This window comes from Mercurialis annua, linkage group LG5 (assembly GCF_937616625.2).
Source record: "Mercurialis annua linkage group LG5, ddMerAnnu1.2, whole genome shotgun sequence".
Lineage (NCBI taxonomy): Eukaryota > Viridiplantae > Streptophyta > Magnoliopsida > Malpighiales > Euphorbiaceae > Mercurialis > Mercurialis annua.
In genome coordinates, this window is record NC_065574.1 from 45,026,558 (window position 1) to 45,041,025 (window position 14,468).

At 42.9% G+C, this 14,468-nt stretch overlaps 1 protein-coding gene across 1 annotated transcript; it reads left to right on the forward strand.

Moving 5' to 3' along the window:
• Nucleotides 1-10,741: 10,741 nt before the first annotated feature.
• LOC130015551 (uncharacterized) lies at nucleotides 10,742-14,212 on the forward strand. The gene is made up of 2 exons (XM_056105900.1): nucleotides 10,742-11,387; nucleotides 11,871-14,212. The coding sequence occupies exons 1-2, from the start codon at nucleotides 10,742-10,744 to the stop codon at nucleotides 14,210-14,212; spliced, it is 2,988 nt and encodes a 995-aa protein (XP_055961875.1).
• The last annotated feature ends 256 nt before the right edge of the window (nucleotides 14,213-14,468 follow it).

Below are 14,468 nucleotides of genomic sequence, written 5' to 3' on the forward strand. Positions count from 1 at the left end.
TGGTTGTTAGTCTTTTCTACTCCTCCTTTGAGTTTGTCCTCTCTAATTCGTTGATTTTAATTTGTTAGTATTCTGTTGATTTCTTTTTAATATGGCTGAAATTCGAGATGGTTCGCTTCAAGAAGTTAGTGTTCAGTTAGATGGTAAAAATTATGCATATTGGAGTTATGTGATGAAAAATTTCTTGAAGGGTAAACAAAAGTGGGGTTATTATTTCGGGTGATTTTGTCAAGACTGAGGATGGCACAACTGCTGATTATGTGTCTTTGTTAGATAAGTGGGAAGTTGCTAATTCCAAAATTATTACTTGGATCAATAATTCTGTTAAGCACTCGATAGGGACCCAGTTAGCAAAATATGAGACAACTAAGGAGGTTTGGGATCATCTATCTAGACTGTACACACAGTCTAACTTTGCAAAACAATACCAGTTGGAGTCTGATATTCGTGCTCTGCAGCAGAAAAGCATGAGTATTCAGGAATTTTATGATGCTATGACAGATTTGTGGGATCAGCTGGCTCTCACAGAATCTGCTGAATTACGAGGCTTTGGGCCTTATATTGCACGAAGAGAGGAGCAGAGATTGGTACAGTTCTTAATGGCTCTTCGTGATGAGTTTGAAGGACTTCGTGGGTCCATTCTGCATCGTCATCCGCTGCCTTCTGTTGATTCTGTTGTTAGTGAACTTTTGGCTGAGGAAATTCGTCTTAAGCCTTCTGTTGTAAAGGAAGTTTCTACGGTCTCTACTCCATCAGTCTTCGCCATGCCTCCACGGCCAAACTTTTATTCTCAAGTCAGGCCATATGGAACTGTTGCTCGTGATGAATGTAGTTTTTGTAAACAGAAAGGTCATTGGAAATCACAATGTCCAAAGTTGGGTAAAGGAAAGCAGCAGTATACTCAGCAACAGCCCCATCAGCAATCTCAGCAATGGAGTTACCGACCACCAGCTCCTCATAATGGACCTCCTCTTCTTCCTCGCCCTCACAATATCAATGGTTGAGCAGTTTCAACAGTTCCTTGCATCTCAGTCACATGCCATGGCAGCTTCATCTCAAATAGGTTTGTCATCTAGTTCGTCAGGTATATCTTCTTCCTCTTGGATTTTAGATTCTGGTGCTTCGAATCATATGTCACCTAATTTGTCATCTTTTACTTCTTTGACTCCTAAAGTTTCTGTTCCTGTCATGAGTGCTAGTGGTACACCTATGCCCTTGCAAGGTGTTGGTTCAGTTACTACACCTTCTTTGTCCTTATCTAATGTTTATCATATTCCTAGTCTTACTTTAAATCTTGCTTCTGTTGGTCAAATTTTTGATAATGGTTGTTTAGTTTCCTTTTCTTCTTCTGCTTGTTATGTTCAGGATCCAAAGTCTCAGGAAGTGAATGGGACCGGCCATAGGGAAGGAGGACTTTATATATTGGATCAGCTAAAAACTCCTAAGATTGCGGCTGCTGTTCCTAATGTGGATGTTTCGTCTTTTCGTTTGAGTCAGTCTTCTTCTGTGTTTTATTTGTGGCATTCTCGCCTTGGTCATGTCTCTAGATCTCGATTACAATTTTTAGCGTCTACAGGAGTTTTAGGAGATTTGAAAACTCATGATATTTCTGATTGCAGTGGTTGTAAACTTGCAAAGTTCTCTGCTTTGCCTTTTCCTAAAAGTAATTCTTTTTCTGTTGCACCTTTTGATCTCATTCATTCTGATGTTTGGGGACCCTCTCCTGTTCCTACAAAGGGGGGCTCTCGTTATTATGTCTCTTTTATTGATGATTGCACTCGTTATTGTTGGATTTATCTTATGAAACGTCGCTCAGACTTTTTTGACATTTATAATGAGTTTCTCTCTCTTGTAAAAACTCAACATGAAGCTGTTATTAAATGTTTTAGATGTGATTTGGGGGGCGAATATACTTCTCATGCTTTTAAGGAACTTCTTGCTTTAGATGGCACAAATTACCAAACTTCTTGCACTGATACTCCTGAACAAAATGGGGTTGCTGAAAGAAAACATAGGCATATTCTTGAGACTGCTAGGTCACTTTTATTGTCTGCTAGTGTTCCTAGTGAATTTTGGGGGGAGGCAGCTCTTACTTCTGTTTATTTGATTAATAAAATTCCTACTTCTCATAATTCTGGCTTGTCTCCTTATGAGAGATTGTATGGTTATCTTCCAGATTATTCTTCTCTTCGTGTTTTTGGTTCTACCTGTTTTGTTCTTCTTCCTCGTGTTCAGCAGAGTAAGTTAACTTCACGGTCTGCCATATGTGTTTTTCTTGGTTATGGCGCAGGACAAAAGGGGTATCGTTGTTTTGATCCAGTCAGTCATAAGCTATATGTTTCTCGTCATGTTGTCTTTCTTGAACATATTCCTTATTTTACAATTCCTGACCGTTCTCACAGTATATCTATGCCTGATCTTATTCACATTGATCCTTTTACTGCTGATAATGATGAGATACCTCGTGATGGCCATCCTGACACTCCTATTGGCCCCTCAACTACAGTCACTACCCAATCATCTTCTGAGACTGCGGATACTACTGAACACCGTTATCCTATACGAAATCGTAAGTCTACTAAACAACCTGATTTTGCTTATTCTTGTCTTTCCAGTTCATTTTCTTCATTCCTTGCTTCTATTCATTGTCTTTCTGAGCCTTCATCTTTCAAAGAGGCAGTTCTTGATCCTCTTTGGCAACGTGCTATGGCTGAGGAGCTCACTGCTCTTCACCAAACCCATACTTGGGATTTAGTGTCTCTTCCTGCAGGAAAACGTGCTATTGGTTCTCGTTGGGTCTATAAAATTAAAACTAAGGCTGATGGATCTATTGAAAGATATAAAGTTCGCTTGGTTGCTAAGGGTTATTCTCAAGAATATGGTATGGATTATGAGGAGACTTTTGCTCCTGTTGCAAAAATGACTACAGTTCGAACTCTTATTGCGGTTGCTTCTGTTCGTCGTTGGGATATCACTCAAATGGATGTTAAAAATGCCTTTCTGAATGGCGACCTTCATGAAGAAGTCTATATGGTTCCTCCTCCTGGTATTGATCACCAACCTGGTGAAGTTTGCAAACTTAGGAAGGCTCTTTATGGTCTCAAACAGGCTCCCCGTGCCTGGTTTGAGAAATTCTCTACTGTGATTATTTCTCTTGGTTTTTGCCCAAGTAACCATGATTCTGCTTTGTTTGTCAAGTGTACCTCGGCTGGTCGAATTTTGCTTTCGCTTTATGTTGATGATATGATTATTACAGGTGATGATGTTGTTGATATTAGCTTATTGAAGTCTAAGTTGACTCGAAGTTTTGCCATGAAAGACTTGGGTCCCCTTCGTTACTTCTTGGGTATTGAAGTTGCTTCTTCTCCAAAAGGGTATCTTCTTTCTCAATCTAAGTATATTTCTGATATTTTTGAGCGTGCTCGCCTCTCGGATAACAAGACTGTTGATACTCCAATTGAGCTCAATGCTCGGTACTCTATTTCTGATGGGTCTCCACTGCCAGATCCGAGTCTTTATAGAACGGTTGTTGGAAGTTTGGTTTATCTCACTATCACTCGCCCTGATATTGCCTATGCTGTTCACATAGTCAGTCAGTTTGTTACTTCTCCTACTACAGTTCATTGGGCTGCTGTTATTCGCATCTTGAGATATCTCTGTGGCACTCAGTTTCAGACTCTTTTGCTTTCCTCTACTTCATCTTTGGAGTTATGTGCTTACTCTGATGCTGATTGGGCTGGTGATCCTACTGACCGCAAATCTACTACTGGATTTTGTATTTTTCTGGGTGATTCTCTTATCTCTTGGAAAAGTAAAAAGCAGGATGTTATATCTCGGTCTTCAACAGAGGCCGAATACCGTGCTATGGCTTCTACTACTTGTGAAATCGTCTGGCTGCGATGGTTGCTTGCTGATATGGGCGTTTCTTTGCGGCGACCAACTCCTTTGCACTGTGATAATAAGAGTGCTATCCAGATTGCTCATAACTCGGTTTTTCACGAAAGGACCAAGCATATTGAGATTGACTGTCATATAACTCGCCATCATCTTCAGAATGGCACATTGACATTGCCATTTGTCTCTTCCTCCTTACAGCTTGCAGATTTGTTTACTAAATCATTGTCCTCTTCGCGCTTTCGTTTTTTGACTGACAAACTCTCGATGCTTATTGCTATCGCATCATGAGTTTGAGGGGGAATGTTAGCATAATTAATATGCTATTGGAGTAATAGCCAAGTATATGACTTGGAGTAGTGGCCAAATATAAGACTTGGAGTAGTGGCCAAGTATATGACTTGGAGTAGTGGACAAGTATAAGATACTTTCCTTTATTATTGCTTAGCCTTGTCTATATAAAGGCCTCCTATGTTATTCTAGGATTTAGGCTTTTCTCTTCTATTGTTAGCCTCTATTTCTTTGTATCTTATTCTTCTATTCAATCAATGGTTTCGTATATTTCTATTAATGTTATCATGATAGAGGTATAATCAGATTAGAGATCATTTTCTTTGTAGTAGTTTTGAAAAATTATATAGTACACCGTTGTTAACTAAAAACGGTCAAAATATCGCTTGTTTGATACACTTTTAAAAAGTTTAAACACTAATTTAAAAAGATTTAGACACTGATATTTCACATTCAGAAAAGTTAAACAACATTGAAAGTCTGATTTGATTTTTTCTAGGCTAATCCCCTGAAAAACCCCCCACCTTTCAACCCCGCTTCATTTGCACTCTCACCTTTCAAAATCTCCAATTTTACCCAAATTTCCACCTTTCATTTTCAATTGCACCCTAAAAGTATTAAATTAGCTCTTTTTCACTATAAAAAAGTTCAAATCGATAATTTATATTTTAATTCATATTCTAAATAGTCCTCAATGTTTAAATTTCAACAATAAAACCATATTTTCTAAAATTTTAAAAGTTAAATTTGTTTATATAAAATAGAAATCAATTAAAAATATCATTAAATATGGTTTTGTTGTTGAAATTTCAACATTAAAGACTATTTAGAACATGAATTAAAATATAAAGTATCGATTTCAACTTTTTTTTAGTGACAAAAGCCCAATTTAATACTTCTAGGGTGCAATTGAAAATGAAAGGTGATAATTTGGGTAAAATTGGAGATTTTGAAAGGTGAGGGTGCAAACGAAGGGGGGTTAAAAGGTGGGGGGGTTTTCAGGGGTTAAGCCTTTTTTCTATTAATTTTGTGCTTGAATTAGTTTTTTTGAGTAATAAATTCATGCAGTTGGGAATGAAAAGATTACCCTTCACTGCTTAACAAGTTCCAATTTTTGGAAACATTTTAAACAAACCACTATGTTATCTTATTTAATTCTAAAAATATAAATGATTCCTTTTACTGGTGTTAGTACAATGGTACATACAATCTGTCAAATAATTTAGCAGGTGGTTTTTTGTTTATTTTTTTCCCTTATCTGCCACTTATCTTGTAAGTCTGATAGTGGATATTCATTGTGCCTTGATGCATTTGTTGGCAAGGGAGTACTTGCCATAAGGGGTGAGCAACGGTCGGTTCGGTCATCGAACCGCCCAAAAATTCAAAACCGTTCGGTTTTTTAAAAATTTCGGTCACCGAACCGTATTAACCAAATTATATCAAAACCGTATTAACCAAACCGAAATATTACGGTTCGGTTCGGTTCGGTTCGGTCGAAAACCGTAATATTTTTTGTATGGGTTTTAGAAATAAAAAAAATATTTTTTTTAAAAAATAAATAAAAAAAATGAAAAAATTTAACCTAGAGAGTACATGTGTTTTAAATTAAATCTATATTTATCGTTTTTTATTATAAAACTATAAAATTAAACAAATTTAATATATAAATGTGAGTATATGAAAGTTTAAAACAACGTAATTTTTAAATACGGTCGGTTCGGTTATTACGGTTATTTTTTTGTAAAAACCGTAAACCGAATCGAATAGTCAAAATTTTAAAAATTCGGACCGTAACCGAACCATATTTTCAAATTATATTTCGGTTTGATTAATTCGGTTTAGTTCGGTTCGGTTATTCGGTTTTGACCGTTTAATGCTCACCCCTAATTGCCATTCAAATAGAACATTGGTTGAATGTTGGCTCGTGAGAATGAACAGATGGACCTTAAAATATGAGCTACTTGATTTATATATATCTGCCATTTTGATGTACAAATCAAGACTATGTTTACAGAAAACTTGCTAAATTGTCGGCTTTCCATTGAAAAACTTAGTAAAGGAGAGCTATCGAAGGATGAATATCCATGTATAAACGAGACATGTCAAACTTACGATTTAATGCATCTACCCATTCAAGACGGACACCAACATGGGCGCGATCCCAGAACTATAATGTCTTTGCTTTGTTGTTTTATTACATCTGTTGTTATTGTTATTCTGTTCTGCAACAATTTATTTACTCTTCTTTGTGTCCTCTGGTGTAATATTTGCTTGAACTTCTTAATACAGTGATCCAAGACCGAGACATACTTCTACTAGTTCCGGAAAGATGGGGCAGCGTATTTTTTTTTTTATAGTTGGTGGAGCTACTAGATCTGAGGTATGGAGAGCTAGCTTATATATAGATATATACATAAAATTTATATTTATATTTATATGAATCGGATTTGAGTAATATATCAGATCGGAATCGGACAGGCTGTAGCTTGCAATTAATCCGCCCAAGCCTGGCCATGAACATGTATAAGTGTATAGTGTTAAATAATACATTTCAATTAAATTATTTAATTTTATTGAAATAATTTTAAAGAGTTTAATAAAATTAGACTCCATATATTACATACATATTTTCCTTTCTTCTATTCTAGATTTTTTTTTCCATCACCAGTGAACTTCCTTACCGAATGTTATTGTTTTTTGTGCAGAAAATAAAGCTAATGTCGACACAAGATCTCAATTCATAGGTGCAAGATTCTGAATCGGAAATTAATTAATTTTTGTTTACACCGGCCCAGGAAATTACTGGGTAGAACTTCATGTGGGCTTATTAGGGATCCAGGTCCAACGAAAAGCCTGTTTATTATTGCTTTTTCTATTTTATAGGAATTTGTAGCTCATTAGGAGTGATTTTCTATTAGAGTTTTAGTCTTAGTTGGATTAGGAGTCTTGAGTATGAGGAGCTATAAATAGCTCAGAAATTCATTATTTTTGTATCAACAAATCAATCAATCAAAAACCAAGCCCAGTGCTTTTTATCTCGCAATCTCCGGATTGTTTTAATTTAGGAGTAGTTTTCGGTATTAATCTCGCCTGAGTTCATAACTCCCAGATTATTACACTTTAGATCACGTGGTTAAGTGTTTTTAACCAAACAAGCCCTGCGAATATCTACATAGGTTCGTTAAAGTATCAAACCTCAAACCGATCCCGATTATAAATTCAAAGATTCGAGTCCGGAATATTTCCAGGCGAACATCTTTTGGCGACTCCACTGGGGAGCAGTTTATGGTTAGCACAAAAACGGACTTTAAGGACGATTCCAGGCACGCTCGGTCCATACGCCGACAACAACGGAAGGAAGGTGACATAGTAGACGAATCGGATTCGGATAGATCGGAAACCATGGCCAAGGACAAACAGGTGAACCAATCAAACAAGGTGCCGAATACAACGGATACCGAGGGGAACCCGCCTAAGGACAAGAACGACTACGTCAGCTTCCTCCCTCTCGCCCTTCTTTATCACAGGCCGATTTCTCGGCCATGAGGGTCGAGATAGCGCAGGAGAACAAGCAGATGTTCGACGGTGTTATGCATCAGATGTCCGAAGTAATGAGGAACATCATGGCCGACCAAACGTCGGTCCAAAGGCAGATCCAAGGGAATTTGGACGGCCTCAAGAAGGCAATGGAAAACCTGGGGCGATTATTTTCTGGGCAATCCACCGCCGATCAGGGGTACAGAAGGGCCGAACAGAACCAAACACCGAGCCGTTTTAGTCAACCAGGTGGTACGGCCGAACAACAACCCATCAAGATGGGATATACATATGGTTCCGTTAAGCTCTTGACGAGGAACGAGGCCGAATTCTCAGGAAGGGCCGATCACCCGGGGGCAAGCTCGTCAAACCCACAAGGCGAAGCTAGACCACAGGGGGGAGCTACTGGAGCCAACACCCAGGAGCCTAACGTGGGCGAACGACCATACTCTGAGGGGGGCGATCCAAATATATATAATCAATGGCAACTCTTGGACATGCTAGAGAGGCTCGGGGTGGACTTGAGACCTATGCCTCGCCCATCGTACATGAAACCATATTCAGACTGGATCGACAAGTTATACCCTTTCCCAAGGGGTTACAAGGTGCCGGAGTTCAGTCTATTTTCAGGCGAGGAGAAGGGACAATCGACGGTTGAACACGTCGCCCGGTTCTCGGCCCAATGTGGCGAAGCAGTTGCTCATGATTTCTGGAAGCTCCGGCTTTTCGCCAGCTCCTTAACAAAAATGGCGTTTACATGGTACTCTAGATTGTCGCCCAATTCGGTGGACACGTGGAAGGGCCTCGAAATCCTCTTCCATGAGGAATTTTACAGGGCACCGCCTGATGTCACTCTGGCCGACCTAGCCCGAATCTCGCAGCTACCAAGTGAATCGGCAGAAAAGTATATCGGCCGATTCAGGAACCTCAGGACTAGATGCTCCACCAAAATGTCCGAGGCCGATTGCGTACCGATGGTGGTAAGAGGAATGAGCTTCGCCATGAGGGAGCACTTCGAGGGCCACAGGTTTCGTGACTTGTTCGAGCTAACGAACAGGGTGACGAGCTACGAAAGACTCCTCCAGGAGAAGGAACAGAGGAGAGGCGCGTCTAAGGGGACCTATTACAAAGACCAGCTCGATGTAGCCGTGGTGTCCGACAGTGAGGATAGCGGTTCCGAAGATGAAGTCAACATGGCCGAATTTTTGGGAACGAAACCCCTGGAATGTTCGGCCTTGCGAAAGCCTGGCTTTGTTAAGAAAAATAAGACTGCGGTAGTACAAAAGGAGTATTCGTTCGACCTGACCAAAGCTGACGACATATTTGACGCCTTGTTGAAAGATGGACAGATCGCCTTGAGCGAAGGTCATGCAATTCCACCATCGGAGGAGCTGGTCGGTAAATATTATTGCAAGTACCACAATTCCTGGAGGCACAGCACGAACAATTGTGTAAATTTCAAAAACATGATCCAGAAGGCGATTAACGAGGGAAAGCTTCTGTTTCCAACAAAGAAAGAGGCCGATGTTAAGTACGTGTCTATTAACACCGTTCGGCCCCACTTTGATAGCTTCCTAGAGCAAGGGCAAATACAAAGCAAGTGGAACCCTAGAAGGCCCAAACCAAGAGTAGAGACTGATGGTTCAAAGTGGCGAGGAGAAAAAGGACGGTCTCAGCAACAGAAGAGGAAGCGATACAGCTCGCCCACTGCAGATATGACTTGTCCATCATGTAGTACGTGTTTTAAGGTCAAAGGAGGCGAGAACACGAGGAAGCATCCCAAGACCTTTAAACCGAAATCGCCCACAGAGCAGTGGCAGAGGCATGAACCACAGCGGAGGCCTACCACTAACGTATTCAAGAGGATATTTCGGCTAACGGAGGAGACCCCTCGTATGACGAAAACCCGGAAGAGGCGAATGCAAAGGCTGCGACAAGAATCGCGTGCGAATCACGGGGCAGAAACGGCCCCCAGAGAGGAGCAAGGATATAGACCTATAGTCGAGAGATTGGGGGCAAGGAACCAGGCCGATGAGGGTACCAAATCGCCTGATCGGCGAAATACCAAGGTCAGGAAGATATGGGTGCCTAAGGGTGAGAAACAAGTGGGTGATTCGGCCGACACAACAACGGTTCACAAGGATGACAAAGATTCCAGCTGCCGATCGTCCTATAAGGACGTACTCGTATCGCACCAGGGTGGCCAGTTGAAGGCAAGATTGCCCAAAGACCGCGAGGTCATTGTTTCGCACAAGAAGGGAGTGCTAAAAGCTTGGGTCCCGGTGGTAAGGGACGAATACGGAGTAAAGGTGGTCACACTCCCTGGCTCGTATAGAAGTAAGCCCGGGCAGAAGGCGACGTTGGAAGGCGATGTGATCGTTCCGGAAGGAGACAGCGCCGATAGTACGGCGGTGGTATCTTTTAGCAAACCTCCAACGAGGATGACAAGGCACATTCGGCCACTGTACATCAAGGCCGATTTGAACGGGGTATCGATTAACAGGGTCCTTATTGATAACGGGGCTGGCGTTAACATACTACCGGCGAAAATGCTCAAAAAACTGGGCATAACGCGGGATCAGCTTGACCCGACCGATGTTTACATGACTGACTTCGCGGGAGGCGAAACGCCGGCTGAAGGGTACATCACCCTCCGAATCAAGGTAGGGCGAGTAGAAATCGAAGAAGGGTTTTTCGTAGTCAATGCCCGGAGCAATTACAATATCTTACTCGGCCGAGATTGGATACACTCCAACATGTGTATACCGTCAACCATGCATCAAATGCTCTTCATATGGCGAGATGACGGCGAGGCCGAAGTTGTGCAGGGCGACCCCAACCCCTTTGGCGAAGACCATAATGTGCTTCAAGCACGTTTATATGACGAGGAAGTGCGCAACATACAATCCCTCAGTTCAAAAGGAGAGACGAGTGTTCCTCGCCTGCTTGTTAACTCAGATCGGCCAGTATCAGTGACCCTCGGGGGCAAAGGCCGATCCACCATCCTCAGAGATTCAAAATGATAGCACGACATAAAGAATTGAGGGAGAAAATTAGACAGTTAACCTCGTTGTATGATATTACATCGGCCGAATTCATCTACGAGGACCAAGATCAAGACCCGACAGGATCATTGCGAATTGAGGACATACGGCTGGCAACCGGGAAACTAGAAGATGATCCCGCCCAAGTACAAGACGCCCTCTTCGAGGTGAATCTGGGGACAGATGATTCGCCGAAGCCGATATATATCAACGCAGGACTGGACGAGGGATTCAGAGAACAACTGGTCGCTCTACTCGTGGAGTTCCGCGACTGTTTTGCCTGGTCGTATGATGAGATGCCGGGCCTTGACCCTGATATCGCCGAGCATAAACTTCCATTGAAAAGTGGGTTTCGGCCATTTCGGCAACCTCCCCGGCGAATGTCCAGGGAAGTGGATACTCTCATCCAGGATGAGATTAAGCGGCTGGAGGATGCCAAGTTTATTCGGGAAGCCCAGTACACCGAATGGCTCTCTAACATCGTGCCAGTGATGAAGAAAAACGGGAAGCTAAGAGTATGCGTAGATTTTCGAAATCTCAGCCTGGCCACACCCAAGGACGAATACCCGATGCCGGTGGCCGATATGCTAATCGACAGGGCAGCTGGACACACGATACTCAGTTTCCTCGATGCGCACTCTGGATACAACCAAGTTCCAATCAGCAAGGAGGACATCTCCAAAACGGCTTTTAGATGCCCCGGGCCGATCGGAGCGTACGAATGGGTAGTAATGCCTTTCGGCTTGAAAAACGCGGGGGCAACATACCAGAGGGCGATGAACAAAATGTTCAGGGGCCTTGACTGCCTTGAGGTTTACATCGACGATGTCGTAATCAAATCAAATACCGGCGAAATCCATCTGGCCGACCTCCGGAAAGGGTTCGAACGTATACGACGCAATGGGTTAAAGATGAATCCTCTGAAATGCGCATTCGGTGTTTCGGCTGGAAACTTCTTGGGTTTCTTGGTTCACCAGCGGGGAGTAGAAATAGACAAGAACAAAGCCAAGGCGATTATCAATGCTGAACCACCTAAAACCAAGAAGCAGCTCTAGAGGCTCATCGGTCAAATCAATTTCTTAAGAAGATTCATATCGAACACAGCGGGCCGGCTTGGCAGCTGGAGTGTTTTGCTGAGAGGAAAAGAGACCGATGAGTGGATATGGACGGACGAGCAACAGAGGGTGTTCGACGATTTAAAAGGATACTTGGCAAAACCTCCGGTTATGACCCCTCCAAAGCCGAATAAGCCGTTGTTACTATACCTATCGGCTGCACGCGAATCCCTGGGATGTATGCTCGCCCAAGAGGACGATGGGGTCGAGAGAGCAGTCTACTATTTGAGCCGAGGACTGACGGACACAGAAATTCGTTATACCGACATAGAAAAAATGTGTCTATGCCTGTACTTCACGTGCTGCAAGCTGCGATATTATATGTTGCCGGTCGTAGTGTACGTTTTGTCCCAGACCGATATCATTAAGTATATCTTATCAAAACCATACCTAAGGAATCGGATTGGAAAATGGGCGATTGCAATGTCCGAATTCACATTGGTGTATGTGCCCCAAAGAGCAGTAAAAGGACAAGTATTGACAGACTTCTTGGCCGATCACCCTGGTATTACCCTCAAGGAAGAAACAGTCACGTTCTTCGACATTGCCGTATGGAAGATGTGGTTCGACGGATCCAGGACAAGCCAGGGGGCAGGCGCGGGAGTACACATCATCACGCCCTTGGGGGCATCCTACCAGTTGTCATTCAGACTCCAGTTCGAATGCACCAACAATCAGGCAGAATATGAGGCCCTAATATTCGGTTTCGAGATTTTAGCCGAGCTGGGGGCAAAGGCGATCAGCGTCAAAGGAGATTCTTTGCTAGTCATTAAACAAGTAACAGGAGAATTCAAATGCGAGTCCGAGCTATTGGTGAGATATTGCAACAAGGCGAAACACTTGGTCGAAGGCTTTCAGGATACAAGGATAGAATACACAGAGAGGGCCGATAACAGCGTTGCAAACGACCTAGCTCAGCACGGTAGTGGTTACAAGGTAAACCATCAGTTCGACGCTATAGAGAGGGAAACGCCGAATCTCCACACTGGAGGAATCACCATCGACGAAAAACAATTCTCCATCTACCAGCTTGACGTTACCCAGGATTGGAGGGCCGAGCTCCTGAAATGGTTCGAACAGCCAGACCCCACGAATAGAAGGTTGAGAACTTTGGCCCTAAATTACGTGGTGTTAGCTGGCGAATTATATAAGAAGGGCTTTGAGGGGCTACTCTTCAGATGCATCGGCCCGAAAGAAGCGATGCTTGCAATGGCCAAGGTGCACGAAGGGATAGCAGGCGCTCACCAGGCGGGCCCCAGAATGAGGTGGCTTATCCACAAATACGGCTTTTACTGGCCGAAAATGGAACAGGACTGCATAAGATATGCCAAAGGTTGCGAAGCTTGTCAGAAATTCGGCCCTATACAGCACGTCCCGGCCGAAGACCTGCACTCCATCATCAAGCCATGGCCATTCAGAGGATGGGCGGTCGACCTGATAGGAAAAATATATCCTGGCTCGTCAGATGGCCATACTTCCGTCATCATCGCCACTTGCTACTTCACTAAGTGGGTCGAGGCCAAACCCTTAAAATCACCAACGCAAGAAGCTGTCATCAAATTCTTCAAAGAATATATCGTCCACAGACACGGATTACCCGAATCAATAACCACTGACCAAGGGACGATGTTCACAGGAGGCGATATTGTTTGGTGGGCCTCTCAAATGAAGATTAAAATGTTACATTCAACGCCATACTACGCCCAAGCCAACGGACAGGCCGAAGCTACAAACAAAGCTATCAAGCTTATAGTTCAGAAGATGATTGAAGAAAACCCGAGACAATGGCATGTGCTCTTATCAGAAGCAGTTTGGGCGAATAGAACTAGCCAGAAATCGGCCACCGGGACTTCGCCTTTCAGGCTGGTGTATGGTTATGATGCAATGTTGCCAATGGAGCTGACAGTCGCGTCTACTCGCCGCAGATACCAGAGCAAATTATCCAAATACGATTACTTTGACAAAATGGTGATAGATTCTCTTGACCTTGACGAAGAACGTTTGACGGCGTTAGATCACCTTGAGGCCCAGAAAAGAAGGGTCGAGAGGGCTTACAACAAACGAGTAAGACGAAAGACATTTTCGGCGGGCGACATAGTGTGGAAGGCAGTCTTGCCTATCGGCCATAAAGATACTCGACTGGGCAAATGGAGCCCCAACTGGGAAGGCCCCTTCATTGTGGTCAACAAGTTAACAGGCGGTGCTTACTTGTTGGCGGACATCGATGGGGAAGAACACGACAGGGCGATCAACGGTCAGTTCCTGAAGAAATACGTCCCTAGTTGTTGGGAGGGCGTAGACCGTCGGTTATTTGGAGCCAACGAAGAATAGTTTTGCTGCCGCCGAGCATCCTGGAAAGTTAAAATTCACGGAGTGCTCGGCGACATTATGAAACGCCAATCATTTGGTAGTACCATTTGCGTTTCGGCGGTTCACATTAGTTGAGTTTTTTCAACGGCTACTCCGTTTTTCTCAATATTTTGTAATTGTTTTTAATAAATAAAATTATTTCTTATCGGACCAACTACGAACCGATAATATGAATCAGACAATAAAATGATACAAGTGAATAATGTGAAAACTTTCG